The 26491-nt window shown below is 36.6% G+C and overlaps 1 protein-coding gene across 1 annotated transcript; it reads right to left on the bottom strand.

The window, feature by feature from the left end:
• Positions 1–6010: 6010 nt before the first annotated feature.
• Positions 6011–24029, bottom strand: LOC131330318 (GDSL esterase/lipase At1g29670-like). Its single transcript, XM_058363856.1, has 4 exons — positions 23391–24029; positions 21365–21613; positions 8844–9105; positions 6011–6433 (listed from the first exon to the last, which is right to left on the bottom strand). The coding sequence occupies exons 1-4, from the start codon at positions 23859–23861 to the stop codon at positions 6216–6218; spliced, it is 1200 nt and encodes a 399-aa protein (XP_058219839.1). The 5' UTR covers positions 23862–24029; the 3' UTR covers positions 6011–6215.
• Positions 24030–26491: the final 2462 nt, after the last annotated feature.

Genomic DNA, 26491 nt, shown 5'->3' on the forward strand with positions numbered 1-26491 from the left:
ATATATATATATATATATTCAACTCAAGAATATGTCAATAGTAAACTAAAAACTTTCAACATCAGTTTGTATGCAATAATTTGTGTATGCTAATTTGACTTTACACATGCATACTTAACTTGGGAATCCAGTGATGGTATTATCAATATTATAAATTTATGTAGGCATTTTATCTTCTGTGTTTTCGTTGGAAAGATCAAAGATCCAACCACAACTAACCAGATATTAACTCATTGTCCACTCCATTCGGTGTATGCTATCAAAAAAATATTTTCTTTAAAAATCAAGCCCAATCAAGTTTAACATTTCATTCAAAAAAATCAACTTGCTATTTGAAATTACAAGATACTCCGTCTGCCCCCATACTGATTAATCACTTTAAAAGTTATTTTTAACTAGAAAAAATTGCAATATTCCCAACAAAAAGCTATAATATTAATTCCAATATTTTCTTTTCACCAATAAAAATACTAACTGGCATCTTTTTATTTTTGAAAATAATAAAAATAAATATACAAAAACTAGATAAGCAATATGGGATGAATGGAGTACTTGTAAGAAAATTAAAATTTCATGTACTAGGCATGGGTATTTATTCTTAGCATACAGGTGCATCACTAGTTTTAATGATTAATTTGGGAGGCGAAAGAAAAACAACCGCACATAAGTATCTTAGCGTGATTATCCACGTGGACCGATCCTCTAATCATATGGGGTTGGGTCTAACTTACTTATATTTTCTTATTAAACCGAACTTGAAAATATGAATATGGAACCTAATAATATGTCTACTTTTAATTTCTTTTTATCAAGAGTAAATTCTTTTAAGTTTTTATTATAGAGTTTTATTTTTATATTTCTCTCGTCGAATAAATAACAAAAACTATTGACTCAAAATCTAGGAAAAACGAGAATAAGACAAAAAAAATTAAAAGCAAGTGAAGGCCGAATGGGGCATAAGTATATATGCAATACGTGGTAGAGTCAATCTATATTCGTCCTCTCACTCAGAGCTGATCTTGTATATCTTAGTTTTAGAATTCCTATAAACAATAGAAAACAATTTATACATATACAAAGATAGAGATTTAGAGTACGCACGTTCTCCTTTTCTGAGACGAAGAAATAGAAAAGTTGAATGGAAGTAGAAGTGTGCAGACGCGGAAAGGAAAGGGGAAGAGAACTGCATATTTCTAAAATTTTGTTAGCTATATATAGAGTAGTATTTTTCAAGTAGACTAAACAAACAACAAACAAATTAAATTCTGGAGGCATGTTTATCATGCTACAAGTTGAAGCCCAATCCCGGAAGGAATTTTGATAAGCGCAATTGTTGGCTAGCTTCTCCTTCTCCATTTCTTTATTTATAGAAACTTCTGATATATAACCTCTAGCTCCCATTGTGTCATAATACGTTATTCCTCCCTCTTTCCGATCTAAGAAACCTCAACAACCAAGTCTTTATACTCTCTCCTTTACTACATACAACGGCAGTCGACTTGTTTTTTATGTCCGTTGTGCCGTACGTAATGCTTTACTTCTCTGCCTTACTTTCAAGGTACGTAGCACTCACAGACTGCACGTTCGAGTTAGAAGGTTGCAAAGGCACATGACCCAAGCACTGCACTTTAAATTCATAGCCATCAAGTCCATTTGGTGACCGGGGCAATCGGTATATGCCTACCCGTAGTGGGTGACTGCATACCAATGCTTGGCCCTAGGAGTTTCTCCTTTATAGTAAGTGTGTGCGGCTAGAGTAATCCTTGCAAGAGGCAGAGCCGGCCCTGATCTAAAGCAAGTGTTGCAAATTCATGCTTGTCAAGTCAAACATGGCGATGATAACTTTTCAAATGCATCTGGAAGTACGTGCAAACTTGAAATCAAGCATGCCCAACTCGTTAACTGCCACTTAGGAAAGCTAACGTTTGAATTTTACCTGCATGACGTGACGACGTTACTCGTTTTCCCCTTTCAGATCTGCCGCCGGGGGGGGGGGGAGGTGGCCTCTCCCATCCTCCCCCGGGCTCCTCCTCCTCCTCGTTTTTCCTTCTTTCCCTAACCTCGCAGAACTGTTTCTCTTCTCGTCTCTGCCCGCTCGTTCTGTCGTTTTCGTCCTCATCCCCCATCGTTTTGCCTCCGGAACCCACATCTGGGGGACTCTGATTCTGTGCCTACGGCTAGGCACGGCAGTGGGTGGTGGTGGCGGGCCGCGAGGGGTTTATTGCTGCCGGGATTCACATCTGGGGGTGTCGGTTTTGGGCCTAACGGCTAGGTGATGTCCTTGTGGCGGTCGTTAATTTGGTTCGTTTCTTGCAGATCTGCATTTCGGTGGTTCTGCTGGATCGTTGGGCAGTCGGCTATGGTGGAGGTGACAGTAGGTGGCGACGGGGCTGTAGTGGAGTTCTTTCTGTTTTCGTTTAGTTTTTTGTTGTAGGTGTTGGCTGACTGAAGGGAGGCAGAGGTGTTTTTTTGGTGGCTTAGGGTTTTTTTGGGCGGCGGGTTTGTGGCATTTGGCGGCGACGACAAGGGCTGGTGGTGGTGGTGATGGTGATGGCAGCTGCAGTGAAGGGTGTGGAGGGGTGGACGAGCCTTCTTTCGGGGCAGAAACAGGGGCTTGTTCCCTGGGTTCCGGTGATGGTGTGGCAGCGCTCGTCTCTTACAGATGGTCGTGGATGGCTGTGGCAGCGTAGTTGATGGCGATTGTGGCAGGAGGATGAGACGCCTTTGGAGTTTAATTTCTTGTGTTGTATTTGTTTGTAACCTGGGCATTTTGAGACCCATAGGGTGTCGGGTTCGGCCCAATAGGTGTGGGCTTTGTCCTAAGAGGTGTTTTTGATTGGTTTCTTGTCAATCATGGATTGGGTTTCGAACTGGACAATTATTTTGTTGTCTCCTTGTCCTATTAGTCATTGTAATAATTTCGATGATTAATGAAATCTATTTTTGCCGTTCAAAAAAAAGCATGCACAACTCATGAGCATTCACAAATTGCTCGAATCTCCACGCAATCCAGTACTTGTAGTTTCCAGTTTTGAACACAATCTACTCCAGTTTATGGTTTCCAAAATAAAGCTTCAGATACTCCTCGAACAGCTAAACCAGTGAGTTAATTAAACACATCCTCCCAGAAGCTTTCCCTTAATTTTTTCTTCTTGCAAGTAGAATGTATGCAGAGATTAGATAGAAAATGCAATACCATAATAAGAATATAAATCCCGGTAAACACATCAAACTGTTTGGTATAAAACTAAGGTTGTGTTCCACAACCCAAATAAGAACTTATTTTTTGTTGAATAAGAAGGCTTGTTCCCCAAAAAATAAGGAGGTGCTTATTTTTCAGAATTTATATAGGAACCAATGGGCGCCGGAGAGGGAAATCGTATTAGCGGTTGCGCCGGGCCATCTCCGGCCACCGGACGGCCGATCCGAGCCGTCCAAAAATTTTTAAAAAAAAAATCGAGGGGGCTAACGCGGGAATTAACGGCATCTGAGGTGTGTAGGGTGCTTGATCTGAGCACCCCTTTTTTCGTGTATATATGATCATCACATATACACGGAAAATGGGTGCTCGGATCAAGCACCCTACACACCTCGGATGCCGTTGATTCCCGCGCTAGCCCCCTCGGTTTTTTTTTTAAGAATTTTTGGACGGCTGGGATCGGCCGTCCGGTGGCCGGAGACGGCCCGGCGCTGCCACCGGTACAATTTCCCTCCGCCGGCGCCCATTATCATAACAACAGTCTTATTTTTTGTATAAGGCAACTTCAAGCTCAAAAATCATGTGTTTACGCAAATAATTTTCTTATCACTATGGATCTTGTTTGATAGATCTCATTGAGATCTTTAATACGGTGCAAAAAAAAAGACTTTTTTTTTATTCATTTACATGATTTTTGAGTTTGAAAATGTGAAAGGAACTTTTTATTTGGGTTTTGTGGAATGACCTTTCTTATTTTTGAATAAGAAGTGGCAAAATAAGTACTTATTTTTTAAGAAGGTTTCCGGAACGGGGCCTAATTCAACACAACAAAATGGAAACAAGACGTGTAACATTGACGTACGACATCCAATTGAACGCAAACCAAAGGAAAGGAAGATATTAAGCAGTCACTAAAACGATCGAATAAGAGTTAGAATATTCATATAAGACGCGCGGCAAGAATCAAAATCACTATTATTGGGACAAACGAAGCTATTCTTCTCTCATTTTTATAACACTAATAATAACATTACTACATTAGCCCATAATTGGGGAACATATCCACCAAATCATGACTGACTATTGACCAATGTTAAAAAAAAAATTACTACCACTACTACAAAAATAGATAAGGACCTCGGTTATTTAGGGTGATCTTTCACTTTTAATCTCGCATTCAAAACCGTGGTCTATCAAGGTGTAACTAAAAGTCTCTATCTTTTAACCACAGGATAAAAACCGTGATTAAAACTCATTAATACCGTGACTAAAAACATAAAAACTGTTATTAAAAAAGACAAAACCGTGACCTTTAATAGCTTCACATCTCAGTTTCATTATAAAACCGTGGTTGTTTAGAGAGTAATCTCAGTTTTTGAAAAAACCGAGATTGAAAGTGGCGTTTTCCTAAAGAAAAAAATCCCCCTTTATTTATCCTGCTGGGTTTTGAACCTAAGTCTTTTGAGTTTTGCATAGAAGCTTCAACCAACTGCACCACGCACACTTTTCAATATATAACATATGCGTTTAACATTAAAATATATTTCGAACATCATTTTGAACCTTCAAATATTAAAATTAGAAATTTTAATAAACATGAAAGTTGTAGCCCTTTGTATTATTGTTCAAACCCAATTTGAATTATCTCAATTAATGGAGTTTTGAGCATAGAGTTGTACTCGAAATACATTTGGCGACGAAACGCAACCTTCATAAATTTCATCACCAAAGATATCCATTTGGTGACGAAATATATTTTCATTGCCGAAAGTACCCCATTTTTTGACGAAATATTTTTTTGTAGAATGGTTGAGAGTGACATTTATTTAGAGGTATTATGCGCGTAGTCAATTAAGGGGTAAGCGACTTTCAACTTTTCCTATATAAGAGCTTTCATCTCACGTCCAAAAAAAAAATGTGATGTATTCTCTAACTTACGATCTCAGTTTCTAGATAATTGAGATTAAGGTTCTTTTTATCTCAGTTTTTCAAAAACGAGATCTATTCTTTAAGTTACAATCTCACTTTTAGATTATTGAGATTAAAAAATCTTTTCATCTCAGTTTTTTTCGAAACGAGATATATTCTTTCATATATAATCTCAGTTTTTTGAGAATGAGATCTATTCTTGAAGTTACAATCGCACTTTTTAAATTACTGAGATTAAAAAATCTTTCCATCTCAGTTTTTTCGTATAACTGAGATTAAAACTATAGTCCATAACATTTTATTACGCTTTTACAAAAAGTAAGATCTTTTTAGTTTTTGGACCGTGATCTTTATACCATTTTGTAGTAGTGTACTAGTGCATAATGTTCAACGAGAATAAAGATGCAAGAGATCTACTTGTGTGCATAACCTAAAACAACTTTGAAGCTTGCCACTCGGGATTATAAACTGTTAACCATTCCTTTGATCTTTCAGAATTTTAGCCAAAAGGCCCAAAACCTTGCATCTCAAATTTGTCATTTTTTTAAGAAAGTGTACGTGCACTATATATATACTGTATAAGGTGATTAGTCTCTCAATCAGCTGGTAGGATTGCAAATGTTTTCAATGACCAAAAGTCATTTTCATATAGTGAAGTGCACCATTTGGTTGAAGATATGGAAAATATTTCACGCACACGGCACACACGCCGAACAAATAGTTTAACATCAACCAAATGAGAATGAAAATACATCCAAATAAATATTTTTTACAAAAAGAGATCGAATGCAAACCATAAATTTATCTGAGCAACTAATTACACCCATTGACAAACGCAAACAAAAAGAATTAAATTAATTATCAAACAGAAACAAAAGCTAATACACAAGGTTAATTAATTAATTTGTTAAAGAAGCCAAACCATCAAGACAGTAATAACATTGATCGATGTCCGGAGAGAGTTCTAACAAAGAAAATACATTGACAAACCTTAACAGATCTAAGAAATATATATTGTTAATTAATAACATACACACACTTAACTTGCATATTCCAATGTTCTTGGTCCTCCACCCACGTACATCATCTACATTCTAACAAGCTCTTTAATATTAATTGGATAAACTTCATTTTCCAGATTGGAAGCATAAGCATTTCTTGCTATGAGTTCATTCACTGCTTCAGTTGGATGCAACCCATCAAAGAACACATTATGGGTTCTATTTGTACAGGTTGAGCCTCCTCTCTTGCACAAAACCCCAGTTGTTGCCACTTCACAACATGGATTGCTAGAATCACTAAAACCTGAAAAACATGATTAATTTTTTCAATGTATGAAGCCTAATTCAAGCAATGATGCAAGCAACACACATGTTACCTAGACAATTTTACCAAAAATCCAGAAAGAATAATACGCTTGTCTTTTATTCTATCGTGCTGGTTGGCCTATGTTACCTATTAAACTCACCATAGCAAGGTTCTAAATACCTTATCGGAGACGGTGCCGTTTTGGCTACTAGTGTATATTACCGGGTACGATATCAAATTCTTCATTATAACTTATACATACATACATACACAGACACACACATATATATTTAAAACATTTACAAAATATTACTTAGGAAAAATATAAAAAGAAACACGAAAACATATCAATAAAATGAACTCAAATGGTATACACTCGTGGAAAAAAAAAACACTCTAGTAATAGTATAAAATCATGTCAAAATGGGTGTGGCCAGTGTGTTGTACCCATTCTAACTCTCAAAGTTACAATCCCAACATCCAATATAAATATAACTTTCCCTCTTCCAGATTTCCACTACCACCCACGCACCTTAATTGCCTCCATGTAGTTGTGATACTTATGTGGTAAGTCTATAAATAATACTTGCTCTATGCCTGCTTGATTGTACGTAAATAAATTGTTACTCCAATTATATTGAATCAATGTGATTTGTTTTCTAGTTGATCCCACGTATTGACCTTAAGACGATCAATTTCGATTCACTGGTTAGCTAACCATTCCTTTGATCGGGTTTGATTTTGCAAAGCATGCAACTCAGAATTATAGTTGGGCTTAGCTTGATTATGTGCAAGTATTTTGAAGCCCAAGCAAAAAAATTATTATTTTCCAATGTTGTGCTTTTAATTCAATTGTATGAACTTTTGAAGACTTACGCTCCTATAGAAGATGGCCCAACACTGAACTATAATAAGCTCTATCATATTATGTTTGTCTAAAATAAGTGGTTTAACTTAAAACTATAGGATTTTAAAATTATCACTTGCGTTATGATAAGTTCTGATTTACAAAAATATTATCATAATTTAATTTCCTATGCCATGATATATAAGTGCACAAAATACTTTTTTTTTTATTATCAACATATATACGGGCCAAGCTGAGCTCAGTTTCAAGAGTTGTTCCCACCTGACCCATTCTATTTACCTACCTACATGATTATAAACCTAACCCCACACAATCTGGGCAATGGGGCTATAAATATCAATACCCAGCCCAAAGAAAGAACTTTGTGTTATTATCAACAATCCACAATTGAGAAATCATTTCTTGAAACCAAAAGTACTGTGATATATCAACAAAACATCAACATGCGTCGGGACTGCCTGTCACCACAGGGCCAACATATTTATTCAACCATGTCAGGTACCAAAAATTTGGTTTCGCACATTGAAGAAGACTTGAAAGTTGAGACCCGTTAAATAACTAAATGATACTCAAATTTGGTTACCAAAGCATTACCAGTTTCAAAGAGCTAATTTTCAATAACTTTGACGTCTCCAAAATTTTGGTCAACGGCTCTGATTGTTGATTTCTCAACCTCTTTTAACTGGTTAATTATTTCTTGTGAGAAGGAACGACTTCATAAATTATTTAATTCTTTTAGTTTTTTTTTCTTTTCATCCCCTAAACTATGCATCTTTTTTCTACTTATTCTCTAAATTATCAATTTGATAATTTCATCCCCTCAACTATCATACTGTTACCTACTTAGTCCAATAGATAACGGAAATTAGAAATTTGGATAGAAATTGTCACGTAATGTCCTATTAGGGACTCTGTAAAATAGATACTTGATTATGACAGCCTTAGAGATAAAAATTAATTATGACCCTTTAGGATAAAATGATCAGAAAAATAAGACTTCGCATCGGTTCAAACAGATTGAAAATTAGAGCAATTAATTTATTTACAAAGTTCGAATATTAGAATATTACGTGGCATTTTATAGAGACTAATACATACATTTTTTTTAAAAAAAACTGAGTTCTTTATATAGAATTTAGACTGTTTATATATTAAAAATATGGTTAAAAATTAAGCGCTCTAATTTTCAATCCATGTGAACCGGTGTGAAGATCTTATTCTTCTGATCATTTTATGTTAAAAGGTTATAATTAATTTTTCTTTCTAGAGCTCTCATAATCAAATATCTGCTCTACAGGGTCCCAAACAGGTCTTAGATGGCATTTTCCATCCAAATTCCTAACTTCCGTTATCTATTAGACTAAGTAGGTAACGATATGATAGTTGAGAGGATGAAATCGTCAAATTGATAATTTAGGGACTAAGTAGAAAAAATGTGCATAATTTAGGGGATATAAAAAATAAAAATAAAAGCCTCTAATTCTTTCTCAGCGGTTCTATCATTTTAATGTATGGGTAATGGAAGACTAGCATACATACCTGTGAAACTAGGATTTCTGATGATGTCCCTGATGACTTTGTATGAATTGACATAAACAAGGTTGGAAGCGGGCATTCGTGGCTTGATGACATCTACCAATGACTTCAAATGGGTGTTGAAGAGGTGAGCAGCTTGGTTCAGTTTTTGGTTACAACCCTTGTTATTCTTCTCCCTCAGGTGCATTGCTTTAGCCATTGGGGTGCAACCAATTGGGTTCAGTGACATCAGCACAAACTTTCGGCCTCCCATATCATACAATCTCTGTCAAGTGAGAATGTAGTGTCCTACTTTGAAACATACATGAAAGGCTAATATTGGAAGGAAAAAATAGTTTCACAAATATTTATTGAAATTATTCTGAAAAAATGATTTTCACACTCCCGTTTTATTCACTTGCACTCTTTATTTGTCGTTATTCATGTGAAAGTATCAAATTGCCCTTCATACGTACATAGTGAATGCATAAATGAGGGTAATTTAGTAATGTCATGTGAATAGTGACAAGAAAAGGATTGCGTGAGGGAAAAATGAGAGTGTGAAAATTATTTTTCCATTATTTTTTGGCATAATATTGGAAGAAAATTGGAAACACAAGGAATACCATCCTTGGACTGTTTTATCTTTGATTTATTCCAAAATATCTGAAATTTATTTTCCAATTCAATTTTTTAACAACCATTTCTCATAGCCAAATTTTAATTTTTTTTTTTTAGCATTGTCGTTTTTGGCACTGGGTGAAGTCTCCTGTCAAATAAGGATGAGTGATCCATGAGCCCTTTGCAAGCTAACATTATTAGGATAATGAAAAGGGGTCCCCCGGTTTGAGCAATGTAATGTGGGTGCAGTGCTCCTTGTGGGCTTCACTGAGATAGTATCTGCATCGATCACGCACGCTCTCATGGCATTCTATACAATCATTCTACTACCACACTCATTTACACACCCAATTACACATCCACACTCACAACAAGGGTGGAGCCAGCACACACTACACACCCAGTGTGTGTGGGCCCCACCCTTGTTGTGAGTGTGGGTGTGTGATTGGGTGTGTAAATGGATGTGGTGTTAGAATTTTCCTATTCTATATCCTATAATGACACTGAATATATAGTCCCTTTCTATATGTAATTCAATTATATAATCATACCCGGCCAAAGAGTGTGCAAAGAGGGTTCGAGATATGATGGCAAAACCATGAAATTATTGGGAAAGGAGCAGAAATATTGAGAATAGGGGATTCCATGTTCCAGTACATACTCTCTGCCTTCACCATTCAGGCATTCGGATCAGCCCGAAGAAAAATTAAATGGGAGAAGCCAATCTGGTCAAGTCACAATTGTAGTCCAAGACATAACAAGGACAAGGCTTCTTGTTATTGTTTCCAACATGAAAGGGACTACTGTCCTGCAGTGTCCTGCTATGAGCCCATTACGACCCCAAGTTTAACATAAAAGGAGCAACAAGTGTTTTTCTTGAATACTCACTCCGTCCCAGATTCTTAGTCCTATATAGTTTTACGTGTAATTTTTAATTGCTTATATCTCTCAATGTGTATTATTTTTTATGTTTTTGAAAACATTATTTTATAAAAATAATTGAAATCTATCAAACAAGATCCATATTGCATATTTTAAACAATATACATCGAGAGATATGAGCCATTGAAAATTACACATAAAACCGTAGAGGACCAAAAATTTGGGACGGAGGAAGTAATTTTTAAGAAAAACACATTCTAAACATGGGACTGCTGAAATTCGAGCAATATGATTTTGTATGGGTATCAATTATTACTCGATGAGTATATATAAAGAACTATTCAGATCAAACTCAATTCCAAAAATAGAAAGGAAAAAAAAAAAACTATTCAGATCAAGGTGGAGTTCCACTAAGGATTATTAAAAAATAAGTACTTATTTCCAAATTTTGGGAAGGAAAATAAGAATCCTTGTTCCAGTAAGGCAAAATAAGTACTTATTTGGGGTTTGAGTTATTTGAGCTAATGACCAAAATGCCATTTACCCCAACATTGGGTAGGGAAATACATACCCATGTTCCACAAAGGCAAAATAAGTACTTATTTTGGGTTTGCGTTATTTGAGTTAACGACCAAAACGCCCTTTATCCCAACAGGTAAACATTTCAACGTTGGTCATCTACTGCTGCTACACGCATTCCAATGATCACAATATTTGTGAAAAGTTTAATAACACATGTATTTCTTGGGGAAAAAAAAAAATCTTCACTGAGCATTGCCTAAATTTTTTTATTGTTTTGCCAACGCTAGCCATTTATTTATTTTTGACAATACCAACAATTTTTTCTCCCTTGTGGCCAACAATAGCAAACAAAAAATGAGAAACGCTAGCTCCAACAAACTACAATCACTTCCTTTTTCCTACATCTAAAATTCATCTAAACCTTTCACCGTTAGTTTTCCTAGTGCAAATTGCCTAACATTCTGCATCTTTCTCTTGTTCTTTATGTGTACATATCCCATACTTCGTAGATAGAAGTTCCTATGAAGATATATACCTCCATCCTCTTGAAAAACTACTTCAATCTGTTTACACAAAGAACAATATGCATGTAGCATTGACATTACAATGCCATTTAACTTTGATCGAAAACAAAACCCTAAGGAAAATAAAAGATTGAAGGCCTAGTTTTGTTGGACTCGATCGCTTTCCAAATACCTATTTCACATATTGTTACCCAAAAGAACAAAAAAAAATTATGCCCAAATTGTTGCAATAAACATAGCAACACACATTTGCAATTATCAATTCACTCTTCTCAGGCATCGATGTGTCTTTTACACATTTTCTACCGCCTGGTGGACTATTCACACTTTCTTTCAATACGTTATGTACTAGACAAATTGTGAAGGCCAATTTCGTTAACCGTTCTCACCTTAAGTTCTTCGTCACAGTTGTGGTAGTTATTCATCATGCCCTTCTCAGTACCTTTCCATCTTCATCATTATTCTATTATGAAAATTTCCCATCTGCTCATCATTTTTCCTTCACGAAAATAGTGCGTCTTCAACGTTCTCCTGCTCAACAAATTGGGGATGAATGTCTGGCTGATCCTCGTGAACGTACCCTTCATCCTTCTCAGTTGCTTTTGAAAACACTTCATCGTCAAAAGAATCATGTCTGATGAAGTTATGTATGGCCATGGAAGCCATAACAAACCTCCTTGATCCCACAACTTACAATTTGACGAAATCTTCATCATCCGTCACTAATTTTTTCATACCCCAAATGGCCGCTCAAGGACTGAACGAAGTGACGAGTGCCACCGATTAAAGTGTTTGTAGTCGTTCAACTGTCGTCGTCTTCTGCGCCTAAAGTCCTCTAGGTGGTACTTATATCCTTGTAGGGTGCCATGTATCCCTTTTCATTAAGATAGCTTCCGTCCACCAAGTAGTATTTCTTTGAGAATAATAATTTCAAATATCAATACAATTGTTTCGTACAACGTTCTTAAATTGAAGTAATTAAATGCCTACAACAGCATTACCTTCCGGTAGGTGTGAAAATTTATCCTTGCCTCGACCATAAGCACATTCCTTGAATATTTTGTAATCATGTATCAATCCCTCCCACCCCGGCAAGACAAATGTGAAGCATAAATCAAAGTCGCACACGACTATTATGTTTATAGTGTGCCCTCCCTTATGTCCCCATAATTTTTTCGCATCCTTCGGATCAGGATTGCAAAATACATGAGTACCATTGAGAACCCCAATACAATCCTGTGAATGATTTATGTAACACATTAGTTTTTACCCTCAAAGTCAAATACAATGTATGGAAATGTTTTTCTCTTCTATTTAACAATTTAAGGAAATTTTTTTAATATGCTTCGTACCTTGAAATGTCGGTACTGAGATCTACATCCCAACTAAAGATGTAGGTCATTGTCATGCCTCCATGGCGTTATTTTATGTAACGCCATAGTCATCATACAATCTAGAACTTTGTTGATATGCCTGGAACAACTAGCATGCCCACGATTGAATAACTCCTGCACTTGTTTTATGGTCATGTCACGCAATATGCATAAGAACATTTCAAGGCTCTCAATAAAATCGATCGCACTTCTTTGTATTGAGTGAAAGCCGTATTTCGTAATCGTAACGTCGCATAACTTCTCGAAAACGTTCTCTGTCATGAAAAAATTTTCAGGACTCTTTCTAGGATTCTGGGAACTTAATATTGATAACACCCAATGATCACCTTTGTGTTTTGACCTAAGGTGCTGTATCCACTCTTTTTGGGAGGTCATCGGCGTGCCCCTTAAAAAGTAGGTCTATGACCTCAAAATCTTTTTGAAATACGGCACGTGCGATTACTTCGTCAACAACCTGATCATTTGAATCCTCATCGAATAAACTTTCTTCATTATCCATGGCATACACCTCGTTCGTGTCCATTTGTGGAGCTGAAGTGTATCCCAATTGGACTTTAGTATCTTGTTCCACCATATTGACCCCCAAATTGAGTCCCTTCATTAAAAAATCCACCACATTCATTTGATGTACTCCCATGGGTTGTTCCACCATATCAACCCCTAAATTTAGTCCCGTTCATTAGAAAACCAACCACATGCATTTGTTCTACTCCCGTATCTTGTTCCACCTTTTTAACAGCCTAATTTTGTCCCGTCAAGCGAAAGCCCATCCCATGCATTTGACGGCGTGAAGTAGTTAGATGGTTGTTGTGCAAATATATGAGTACCTGCTCCTGACCAAACACCCGAGTTCGCATTGGACGAGTTGGTGCAGTCTTGCACCGACACACGTTCAATCCTTTGAGCTAACATGTCTGCATAGTTTATAGTGTTGTAAGAAAAATCCCCGTAAGACGATAGTTGGCAGGCGTACTCAAAATTTTAACATTGTTATACGAATATCTGTACTAGTAGTTAAGGACATCCCCATAACCACCAAAGAAGTTGGGTATGGTATCATTTTTGTTGTTACTAAAGTAGTAGGGAGGAAATCTAGTTTTTGCTCGATAGAGTTGTGTTATGCCTTGCCTTGCCTTACCCTGGGACAAGCAATCGGTTCTTGAAATAGTAGGGAGGAAATCTAAATTTTGCTTGATAGAGTTGTGCCATGTCTTGCCTTGCCCAGGGACAAACAATCGGCTTGCCATGCCTTGGCTAGACCAGTTAAAAGTGCTGTTTACGATCTTTTTTTTAGCACTACCCACCGGACGCAAAAGCAAGAGTAATTGAAGCCAAACGACCAAGGAAATCTAATTTTTGCTTCATAAAGTCGTGACATGCCAGCCTTGGCCAATGACAAGCACTCTGCTAGCCATGCATTGGCTAGACTGATTGAAACTTGAAAGAGCATACCATTTTTTGATCTTTTTTCAAGCATTACCCACAGCATGTGAAAGCACAATCAAGTAAAGCCAAACGGGGGAGGAAATATAGTTTTTGCTTGATAGAGCTGTGCCATGCCTTGCCTTACCCAGTGATAAGCAATCCATTTTCCATGCCTTAGCTAGGCAAGTTAAAAGAGCCATTTCCAGTCTTTTCTTCATGCATTACCCACCAGACGCAAAAGGAAAAGCAAATTGAAGCCAAATGGCCGAGGAAATCACGCTTATGCTTGATAGAGTTGTGTCATGCCTTGCCATGCCAGGTGACAAGCAATCAGCTTGCCATGCCTTGGCTAGACCTGTTAAAAGAGCCATTTTTAGTCTTTCTTTTGAGCATCACCAACCGGACGCGAAAGCAAGAGCAATTGAAGCCAAACATCCAAGGAAATCTAATTTTTGCTCGATAGAGTCTTGTCAAGGGCCTTGTCCGGTAACATGCAATCGGCTTGCAATACCTTGGCTACACTGGTTAAAAGAGCATGTCATTTTTGGTATTTTTTTTAGCATCACCCATAGGATGCGAAAGCAAGAGCTATAGAAACCAAACAACCAAGGAAATCTAGTTTTTGCTCGATAGAGTCGTGACATACTTTGCAATGCCCGGTGACAAGCAATCGGCTTGCCATGCCTTGGCTAGACCGATTAAAAGAGCATGCCATTTTTGGTCTTTTTCTTAGCATTACCCAGAGGAAGTGAAAGCACGAGCAATTAAAGGAAAACGGTCAAGGAAATCTAGTTTTTGATCGATAGAGTCGTGCCATGCCCAGTGACAAGCAATCGACTTGCCATGCTTGGCTAGACCGGCTCAAAAGGCATGCTATTTTCGGCCTTTTTTTGAGCATTGCCCATGGGACGTGAAATCACGAGCAATTGAAGGCAAACGGCCGAGAAAATCTAGTTTTTGCTCGATAGAATCGTGTCATGCTTTGCCTTGCCATGCTCGATGACAAACAATCGGCTTGTCATGCCTTGCTTTAGACCGGTTAAAAGGACATGCCGTTTTTCATAATTTTTTGAGTATTACCCACGGGACGTGAAAACACAAGCAATTGAAGGCAAATGGTTGAGGAAATCTAGTCTTCGGTCGTTATGGAGATGTCCCAAATTATCAGACTACTTCAGTAACAATAACAAAATTGATACTGTATCTCACAATTCTTTGGCAGTTGTGGAGATGTCCCAAATTACCAGTACGGATATTCGTATAGTAATGTTAAAATATTCGAGCATGCCTTCCAATTTTTGTCTTACGGGGATTTTCCTTACAACACTGTGAACTATGCAGACATGTTAGCTTAAGGGATTGAACGTGTGTCGTTGCAAGACTACACCAACGCAAACCTGGGGGTTTGGTTAAGAGCAGGTACTCATACATTTGCACAACAACCCTCTAACTACTTCACACTGTCAAATGCATGGGATGGTTTGTCGCTTGACGAGACAGAATCGGGCGATCAAAAAGGTGGAACAGCATACGGGGAGTACATCAAATGCATGTGGTTAATTGGTTTCTAATGAAGAGACTGAATTTGGGGTCGATATGGTGGAACGCCCACGAGAGTACATTAAATGAATAAGGTGAGTTTTGTAATAAAGGGACTTAATTTGGGAGTCAATATGGTGGAACCAGATACAAAAGTTTCAATTGGGATACACCTTCAGCTTCACAAATGGACATAGACGAGGCGTATTCCACGGATAATGAAGAAAGTTTATTTGATGAGGATTCAGATGATGAGGTTGTTAACGAAGTAATCGCACACGCCGTATTTCAGAAAGACTTGGAGTTCATAGACCTGCTTATTAAGGAGCACGCCAATGAATACCTCCCAAAAAAGAGAGGATATCGTACCTTGTGTGGAAAGACAATGGTGATGATTAGGTGTTGTTAATATTAAGTATCCAGAATCCTATAAAATGTCCTCAAAACTTTTTCATGACAAATGACATTTTTGTGAAGCTATGCGATGATATGATTACGAAATACAGCTACCACACTATACGAAAATGTGCGATCGGCGTTATTGAGAGCCTTGGAATGTTCTTATGCATATTGAGTGGTATGACTATAAAACAGGTGCAAGATGTATTCAACCGTGGGCAGGCTAGTTGTTCAAGGCAAATCGACAAAGTCCTAGATTGGATGATGACTATGATGTCACACAAAATAATCCCGTGGAGGCATGACAATAACCCACATCCTTACTTGGGATGTGGACATCAGTACTGACATTTCAAAATACGAAGCGTATAGCGTATGCCAAAATTTGCCTTAAATCGTTAAATAGAAAATAAAAATATTTTCATACATTGTATTTGACTTGAGGGTATTTGACTTGGGTGTGTAAACTAATGTATTAAGTAAATCATTCACAAGATTGCATTGGGGCTCTGGATGGTACTCATGTATTTTGCAATCCTGATCCGAAAGATGTGAAAAACTTTTGAGAACGTAAGGGGGGACACATTATGAACATAATAGTCGTGTACGACTTTGATTTATGTTTCACATTTGCCTCGCTAGAGTGGGAGGGATCGATGCATGATTACAAAATATTCAGAGAATGTGTTTATGGTCGAGGCAAGGATAAGTTTCCACATCCACCAGAAGGTAATGTTGTTGTAGGCATTTAGTTAGTTCAATTAAGAGCATAGAGTGTTGTATAATGTAGTTGTATTTATGTCTAAAATTATTATTCTCAGGGAAATACTATTTGGTAGACAGTGGCTATCATAATGTAAAAAGATACATGACACCCTACAAAGGGTATGTAGAGACCCGTATTTTAGGCCTATATTTTTTTTATATAATTGTACGGCTTGTCGAGATAAACGGTGTGGATATATGGAATGACGTATTTGTAGAAGGATATAAAGGTAAATAGATGAGAGGTGCATGTGTGAGTGTGTGGTGTGAGGGCATGGGATTATTTCCCACACCTCTATTATTTCCAGGGAACACTTTCCCCTTTTCATTTTTCTCTCGGCTGTCTCTCTCTCTAATTCTCTCGTCTCTCTCCGGCTCTCATCTCTCTCTCCCAACCTCTCCACCAAAGCCCACCAAATTGGTGCAAAACCCATACAAACCCACCTCCATTTTGGCTTCTATACGCGACTCCAACCTTGAATCTTGTGGGTCTTGCTCGGAAGAGGAGTATTCAGTTTATTTCAAAGTTTGGAAAGCTAGAGCTTGCTCAGCTTGCGTGGGTTTCGCTTCTCGACTTGAGGTATGGAATTCTACCTCTCTTTATATGTTTTATGAGTGATTTGGTGCATGAATCGTGCTTGTAATGTCGTGTTTAAGTTTGGATTGAAAATTCGTAGTTGCTGTCAGAATTGTCTGTTCTTCCTGGATTCCTACCGGTAGGCCCGTTCTTTCTACCGGTAGAACGTTGTTACTTTACCAAAAAATCGATTCCCTACCGGTAGGCACTTTTCACCTACCGGTAGAACGATTGAGAAATTTCGTCAACCAGCTCAAACGTATAGCAACAGCTCGAAAGCTGCTCAACGTATCTACTTCTACCGGTAGGAATTCCTTACCTACCGGTAGGCCAAGCATAAATTTGGGATGTCGGCCTTCCTGTCTTCAGTTTCTACCGGTAGGACTCGTTCACCTACCGGTAGGTCCGGTAGATGTCTTCAGTTCAAGCATAAATTTGGGATGTCGGCCTTCCTGTCTTCAGTTTCTACCGGTAGGACTTGTTCACCTACCGGTAGGTCTAGTTCTACCGTAATGTTGGCCTTACTGTCTTCAGTTTCTACCGGTAGGACTTGCTTGCCTACCGGTAGGAGATTGTGCTGCAGTATCTTTGAGCTGCTGCAGTATCTTTCAGCTGCTTCCCTATATCTTTCAACTCGCATGTTGAAGCTTTTCATTGACTCTAATGGGTTTGTTTACGCATCCTTCCAAGTGTTTTGGTGAGTATTACTCGTTTCTCACTTAGAGTGGCATTCAATGGACTAGAGTGAACATGTCTAGGGATTCGACGAGTAGTATTGCAATCCGTTCTCTCCCTTGACTCGTAAAATTCTTAGATTCCTTTAGTACATGCTTTTACGGACTCCGAGTATAGAAACTAGATAATCGGGCATCGTAGAGTCTAGTCGTGGGTTAATATGTGGCTTGTGAAGGTACGGAAAATGTACTTAAGAGGTACGGTGAGGACGTGTGGGATTATGGTGCACTAAAAGGAAAAGGCGTGTATTAATTAATTAGTCAAAGTCTTGATATGGATGATAGTTAAGAACGGTTTGAGATGTAATCAACGTGGTGGATTGGTAGGATTATACGTACGGGCTTGATACACTATGTCAGATGCGAATGGGTAAACTAGTGAAAAGGCATGAACATGTACATTTGTGGAGTCACGTAATGATTAATTAAAATTCAGTGGTATAACCGTCAAAGGGATGATGAAATTGATTATGAAATGATGTCGATTGTGAAAAGTGTGAAAGGTGACCCAAGTGGTCGTTATTGAGGGAAAAGACTCGGGGTGACCCTGCGCTCGAGGGAACTAGACCCGAGGTGACCCAACTGATTCATATTATTGGAGGAAAAGACTCGGGGTGACCCTGCGCTCGAGGGAACTAGACCCGATGTGACCCCAACTGATTATTATTATTAAGGAAAAAGACTCGGGGTGACCATGCGCTCGAGGGAACTAGACCCAAGGTGACCCTAGTGATTATTGATGGAAAATATCGGATTAAAGGAAAAGAAAGGTATTGCAATAGAGAGATTTAATGAAGATCAATGTGGACACGAGAAAGATTGTACTACCGTATGAAGAATAATAAGATGTTTTGATTTGATTATAGACAAATGTGGAATGACGTGAGTTTAATAATATAACTAGTTAAAGAAGTAAACGGCTAGTGACATTGATGTGAAGTCTAGGACTCTTAAGCGATAATTTGCAGCTTATTGGTAGTCACTTGTACTATAGGCGTATCTGTCCATACTTATTCATTCTTGGTGTATGATTCATTCAAACTACATATAGCTTGAGCTTAGAATTCTCTACTGAGCTAGTATAGCTCAACTAAATCTTTCTTTTCAGGTTCAGACACTGGGCAAAAGATTGCATGCATTGTGTGCTTGATAGTAAAAGACTTTTGGAAGCTGACATCACTGGTTATTTCGTCATCGTGGTGAAGATCTCATTTTATTAAAGATGGTTTTGTAAATAATTACTATTGAATTTTTTTTTGACTAAAGTTGTAAATATCAAAACTTAAGGACTTGTTTGTAAATTAAACAGGTGGGAAACTCCTTTGGGTAACGTATATGATATGCGAGGTTTCTCTTTTATTGAAATGTATTACTTAATTATGTTGAAAACCGAAAACGTGACAGGGTACAAGTACCACCTAGAGGACTTCAAGCGTAGAAGAAGACGACAGTTTGACGAATATGAACACTTTAATAGGTGGCACTAGTTGCTTCGTTCTGTCATTGAGCGGGCATTTGGGGTATGGAAAAATCGGTGGCGGACGATGAAGATTCTATCAAATTAGAAATCGCAGGATTAAAGGAGGTTTGTTATAGCTTTCATGGCCATACACAACTTCATCAGACGCAATTCTCTTGACGATGAAAAGTTTTCCAAGCAACTGAGAAGGACGAAGGGCACATTCACGAGGATCTGCCAGACATTCGTCCACAATTCGCTGAACAGGAGAACATTGAAGGCGCACTATTTTCGTGAAGGAAAAATGATGAAGATGAAAAGAGATTGAGAATGACATGATGAACAACCACCACAACGACGACAAAGAACTTAAAGTGGAAACGGTTAACAAAGTTGGCTTTCACAATCTGTTGAGTGCATAATGTATCAAAAAAAGTGTGAACAATTGTCCACTAGACAGTGAAAAATGTGTAAAAGACACATCAATATCCAAGAAAAGGGATAACTGCAAATGTGTGTTGCTATTATGTTTATTGCAAAAATTTGGGCAGATTTTTTTTTTCTATTGTTCTTTTGGGTAACGAAGTGTGAAATAGGTATTTGGAAAGTGATCCAGCCCAACAAAACTAGGACTTTCGTCTTTTATTTTCATTAGGGTTTTCTTTTTCGATCAAAGTTAAATGGCATTATAATGTCAATGGTGCATGCGTATTGTTCTTTGTGTAAAAAGATTAAAGTAGTTTTCCAAGAGGATGAACGTGCAGATGCATAGAAACTTCTATCTATGAAGTATGTGAAACGTGCACCCAAAAAAAGTACAAGAAAAACATGGAAAATGTTAGGCAATTTGTACCAATAAAACTAGTGGTAAAAGGTTTAGACAAATTTTAGAGGTAGGAAAAATGTAGTGATTGTAGTTTGTTGGAGTTAGTGTTTCTCTTTTTACTTGCTACTGTTGGCCACAAGAAAAAAATAGTATTATTGTTGGTGTTGTCAAAAAAAAAAAATGGCTGGTGCTGGCAAAACAATAAAAAAAATTGACGGATTGGTCCAAGAAACACATGTGTTATTATACTTTTCGCAAATATTTTGGTCATTGGAATGTGTGTAGTAAAAGTAGATAACCTACGTTGAAATATTTACATGTTGAAGTAAAGAACATTTTGGTCATTAGCTCAAATAACCCAAATTCAAAATAAGTACTTATTTTGCCTTAGTGGAACAAGGGTGCTCATTTCCCTATTCAATGTTGCGATAAATGGCATTTTGGTATTTAGCTCTAATAACCCAAATCCAAAATAAGTAATTATTTTGTCTTAGTGGATTATGGTTCTTATTTCCCTTTTCATAATTGTGAAATAAGTATTGATTTTTTAAAAACTCTTAGTGGAACTCCACCTAATTATATAGTTTGATTTGAATATATAGGGAATTGATTTTGTCAGTTTCTTTTTTGTTTATATCACTTTTTTTTTCTCATAAAATAAATTATCTAATACTGTAAAAACACAAAAAAGCAAAAAAGTGTTAGCATCTTAATGTCAACTTTATGCGTTGTTCCAAGTGAAGAGCTAGCCATAAGTGTTGTACTACCAAAGAAAAAGGGAGAAAGCAGAAGTGAAGCAGCAATAAGTGAGCCCTGAGAAAAGCCATTGATTGAAAGGGCGTACCTTTGAGGATCAAAAAAAAAAACAAAGGGGGTACCTTTAGTTGACCAGAGAGTTTAGTGATAAGATTCGAAGTGAAAGCTTCAATAGAGGTGTAATTGCTGCTGCTGCTGCTGCTGGATTTTCTCAGAAAGTAGTTGAATGAGTAGTCGTTCCCTCCACTTCCCACCACAAACAGATAATTGGGCAGTGATTCTCTGCTGCTGCAACCCAGCTGTGCATTCAAATCAGGCAACGTCACTTCCTCGAAATTTCTCATCTGTTGGCTTAAACTGATCACTTGGCCCTGATAAATCAAACCAACCTTATGAGTCTGCTTGATTAAGAAGAAATTGATGTTAATTGGAAATTGAAAACAAGACTTTCCCTTCTTTATTATTATTATATGCAGTATGCACTTTTAATAGAATGGAAAATTTGGAAGAAGATTGTGGAAGAAAATTTGTGTCTGCCTAAATTAGGCTTACCCATTTTCATAAAAGATATCGTGGCTAGGAATAAAACAAGAGGGGTAGATCAACGTTTAAATTTAAAAGCTACACTACAACTTTTTTGCATTTTCATGTGCTTTTTATAGGAAAAAAAAAATTTCTAATGAGGCTACCGACGCCTATGAAAAAAAATCAGCTCTGCTATTGACATAGATTTTTACAAAGACAAAGACATTTGTAAAACTATGTATGATAATTTCATTCGCATCACTATCAACACTCAAAAAAAAAAGAGAGAACGCTTAAAATGTCTATGCATTTGAAGCAAATTGGAGCAATTTAAGAGATTATTTATTTTGGGGTTAAAATACCTAAATTCGGTTGTAAACTATCAAATGTTAATGTTTTTTGTGGAAAATTGGTAACTATCATAGACGGAGCCAGAATTTTTGCATAAAACGAATATACACAATGAATCCCAATGTAAAAGTTGGATTTTTTAAAATTGCAGGAGATGCTCCCCTCTAGCTACGTCCTTGAGTACTACAACGTCACCTTACACCGAGTAATTATTCAGAGTGATCTTGGAGGTAGTACAGTGTCACGTTACACTGATCAATAACAATTACTTATTTTATGACCAAATCCAACTGCCCGTTCCACATTCTCTTCTTAAAAAATAAGAATTTAGGCCCGTTTCGAAAAAGAAAATAAGTCTTTATTTTTGTAAAAAGGCAATTTCAAGTTCAAAAATCATGCTTTCGCAAATTATTTTCCTATCAATATGGATCTTGTTTGATAGATATTATTGAGATCTTTAATACGGTGTAAAAAAAATTAAAAAATTATTTTTCATTTACATTGTTTTTGAGTTTAAAAATATCAAATAAGTACTTATTTTTTAAAAAGGTATTCTGGAACGGAGCCTTATTTGTGTTTTACGAGACAAATTATTCTCTCATAATACATCACATTTAATTCAAAAAATAAATACTTATTTCAAAATAAGTACTTATTTGAAGAAACTGGAACACTATCGCAGTCAGTGCAGTTGTAGATTTATTCCTAAAATAATTAATTCAGTTGGGGTTTTGTTTTGGGGAGCATGCTTTAACACTTTTCAATGTCACTCTCAGACACACTCACGCAGTTCACTTATTTAGAGCACCACGTAACGTACTTATTAAGGTCTCAACACGCATTTATACAAATCAGTGGATGACTATGAAACTATGTTGTCTGCAATATTACTCAAGAAACCGTCTCTAGCTTGACACAGGTGACCGGCTCATTTAAAATTGTTTGGTAGAGATAAGGGACGGAACCAGGATGGATTTCGTAAGTGCATGGGCAAATTATGAACAACAAGATTTTGAAATTTCAAAGTTCGAAAATCTAATGGTTTGTTTGATTTAAGTTTTGAGAGAGTTTTTTGGATAATAAGTGAAGAAAAATAGAAAATGAAATGAAATTTCTTCCTTATTACTTTCTCTGTCTTTCCTTATCACAGTTCTAAACAGAGTGTTAAAAGTCGGTGAAGTGTTCAACAAGAATCTTGAACAAACAATTAATTAATGGACTCGACTCGATCGGTTAGAGAGAGAGAGAGAGAGAGTACGTAGTCGAACTTACAGCAAGAGAGCCAGTATCATCAAGAATGCCAGAACCACCAGAAGCATAGTTGACACCATGAACAACCTTAGTCCCCTTAGTGGAAGGATTAGTAAAAGGTGGAATATAGTAACCAAGCTTAAGCTTGTCACCAAGAAGGTCAATTACATTCTTGCCATTAGTAAATCTACCAGAAGGGCCCAGAGGGAAGTCTATCCCATATGGAGAGTAATCAGCCTTAGCCATTGATACTTGGAGGAAGTTGTTGTTCCCATTGTCAACCAAAGAGCTTCCAAACACAAACATTCCTTTGATCTTATTATTATGATTCTCATCTTCTGATCTTTTTACTACTACTACTTCTCTGGTAGTAGTAGTAGTACTACTACTACTACTACTACTGCAGTAGCAGCAGCTCAGTTGAAGGAAACCATAAGCTAGGAGGGAGAATAAGCATAAAAGGAGAAGATTTGGAGAGGCTCTTTTAGGCATGTTTATGTTACTACTTAATTTTGGGGGTGATTTGCAAACACGGCCGGTGTGGGTTGAGAGGGTTGGTTGGTTGGTTGGTTGTTTGTATTTATAGGAAAAAAGAAGCCAATCACCATAATCACTACAGGTCCACACACGCCCGGCACCCAAAACAAAACAACAACGGAATCGGACTTGCATTTCCAATAGCTTTTTTTGTTTTTTATAACCGGAAGAAAACGCACCAAGGGCTACAGCATTTCCAATTGTTAGATCTCTCTCCTTTCTTTTTTTTGGGACAATAGAAACTATTTTCAGCTCAATACCCTCTAAATCTTGATTGGGGAGATTATTGAGTAATTATTCATGCTCTTGGTACCAACACCATTTTCCACCACACATTCAGGTGAGGTGCATATACTTAGTAATGTACTCCCATAAGAATGTGTGGTGAAAAAAAAGGTGTTGGAGCTCTGCCACGACCATAAATTAACTTTTCCTGATTACTGGGTACTAACACGTAGTGTCGGAGGCCCATTGTCAGCCTCATTGTGTGGCGGAAAAAAGCTTTGAGGCACCATGTGTCAATGTTCCAGATGCACAAATTAATTTTTTAATTAATTCGCTAGATCCAAATAATATTTATAAACAAAATGCATGTTTACAAGAGTTTACTCCTTCCGTCCCAAAATGTTTGTCCGGTCCGCAAAACGGAGTGTTAAAAATAATACAATTTTTGCAAGAAAAAATCAAAAGTTTTTAACAACTTACTAGATATCAATGAGTATTTTTAATTTGTGAAAAAAGTTTGAATTTTTTCTTGAAAAAATTGCATTATTTTTATCACTTCGTTTTGCGGACCGGACAATCATTTTGGAACGGAAGGAGTACTATTTATATAAACTTCAATAACAAATTTCTACTCATATATCTCCATTTTACCACTTGGATCCACCTCAATGCGTGGTGGAAAAAGGGATTGAAACACCAGGTGACAATGCTCCAAAAACACTAAATATATTATTTTATTTGCAAGGATCAAATAATATTTTTTTGTCATCAAAATGTATTTTTATAAGGGTTTTACTTTTTTTATAAACTCCAATTATAAGTTTCTACATCTCTATTTTTCATCTCTATTTTAAATACTCCCTCCGTTCTTTTTAAGTGTCATATATTATATTTTGGGTTATCCCTAAATAAGTGTCCTATTGTAAAGTTAGTGAGTAAAAATTGATACATTTTTTATTTTGCCCCTGAAAGTAGATTCATTTTTGAAAAGTTGATGAGTAAAATGTAATGATGATGTCCTTATAAAGGTTAAGTATGAAAATTAATATTTTGGAAGTACAATTATATTGATTCCTAAAATTGCGTGAAAGTCAAATATGAACGCTTGAAAAAGAACGGAAGGAGTATTGTTTCACTTTTTGTCCAATCATTATTTATTTACTTTTCAAATTCAATACTTTCTCTAGCTACCATCTCCAATATTCTTGTGTGAAACTAAAGTGTCAAGTTTTGACAAATTTATTGTTGATGCCATTCTTAAGTAATGATAACTTTGTTCTATATCTGTAATACGCATTAATTCCTACCCCCTTCAAATGTGACTAGCTAGCTAGGCTTTACTTTTATGAGGCCAAAACATGTTCATCAGATAGGCATGCAGATCGAGGTTCGAGTACAGGATTTTTGCATATTCGGATTATTAATTAATTACCAATTCATCTCATAATTTTTTGTTTGATCGGATATTCTTGTTTTAAATTTGGTTATTAAAAAATGTTGTTAGTTTTGATTATCTAAAAATAAAAGTAATAGGTTTCTAAAGTTAACAATATTGGTGCAAAATAATATGATGGCTCATAATAGTATAATTCAATTTAGCAACCTCCTTATAAATAATCAAATTTTGAACTTTGAATAACCAAAACTAGCAACCTTTTTCAAATAACCAAATTTAATTATTCAATAGCTAATCAAATTTTGAATTTTGGATAACCAAAATATTTGAAATTATTCAATGGCTCGGACTATTTGTGCACAATTTGTGCTTAACTATGTGTACCATAGACTTTACATATAGGTAAATTCAATAAAACTAGAGCCCTTCTATGGGGACCGACGATCTGTGAACCAAAGTGGGGCTCACTTTGGGTCTCACACCAATAATTCGAACTGTTCAATAATTTAAAAAAAAAATCAAGTGAGCCCTTAAAAAAATAGCTCAATACAATAAGTGGAAGTGTTTGATTCAATCTTGTAATATTTCATTTAGATTATAGGATCCTACAATCTAAATGAAAAACTTAGAATATCCAACCTATAATCTGAATGAAAATTTTGAAAAATTGGATCAAACACCTACACTTATCGTGTTGAGCTAATTTTTTATGAGCCGACTCAAAAAACTATTTTAAAATCACTGAACGGCTTAGATTATCCGTACGGGACCCAGAGTGGACCTCGCGTGCCTCCCATAGCTTTTTCGATATAATATGGGTACATCATTTGGTGTACACCAAATAGACATTGCATGTTGTAGGACCCATTTTGAAGTCGCACATAAATGGTCAAAGCTACTCAATTTGCTCAAAATATTATTTTAAAAAATTTTGTAAAAAATTAGTTTCGTCAGATATTAGTAA

This window comes from Rhododendron vialii, chromosome 6a (assembly GCF_030253575.1).
Source record: "Rhododendron vialii isolate Sample 1 chromosome 6a, ASM3025357v1".
Lineage (NCBI taxonomy): Eukaryota > Viridiplantae > Streptophyta > Magnoliopsida > Ericales > Ericaceae > Rhododendron > Rhododendron vialii.

What these genes read in the sequence shown, in the direction of transcription:
- LOC131330318 (XM_058363856.1), bottom strand. Translation starts at nt 23,861, where the DNA reads ATGCCTAAAAGAGCCTCTCCAAATCTTCTCCTTTTATGCTTATTCTCC. An exon ending in ATGATACTGGCTCTCTTGCT is followed by an intron (nt 21,614 to 23,390) that starts GTAAGTTCGACT and finishes TTGATTTATCAG; the next exon opens with GGCCAAGTGATCAGTTTAAG. An exon ending in CAGAAATCCTAGTTTCACAG is followed by an intron (nt 6,434 to 8,843) that starts GTATGTATGCTA and finishes CATGTTTTTCAG; the next exon opens with GTTTTAGTGATTCTAGCAAT.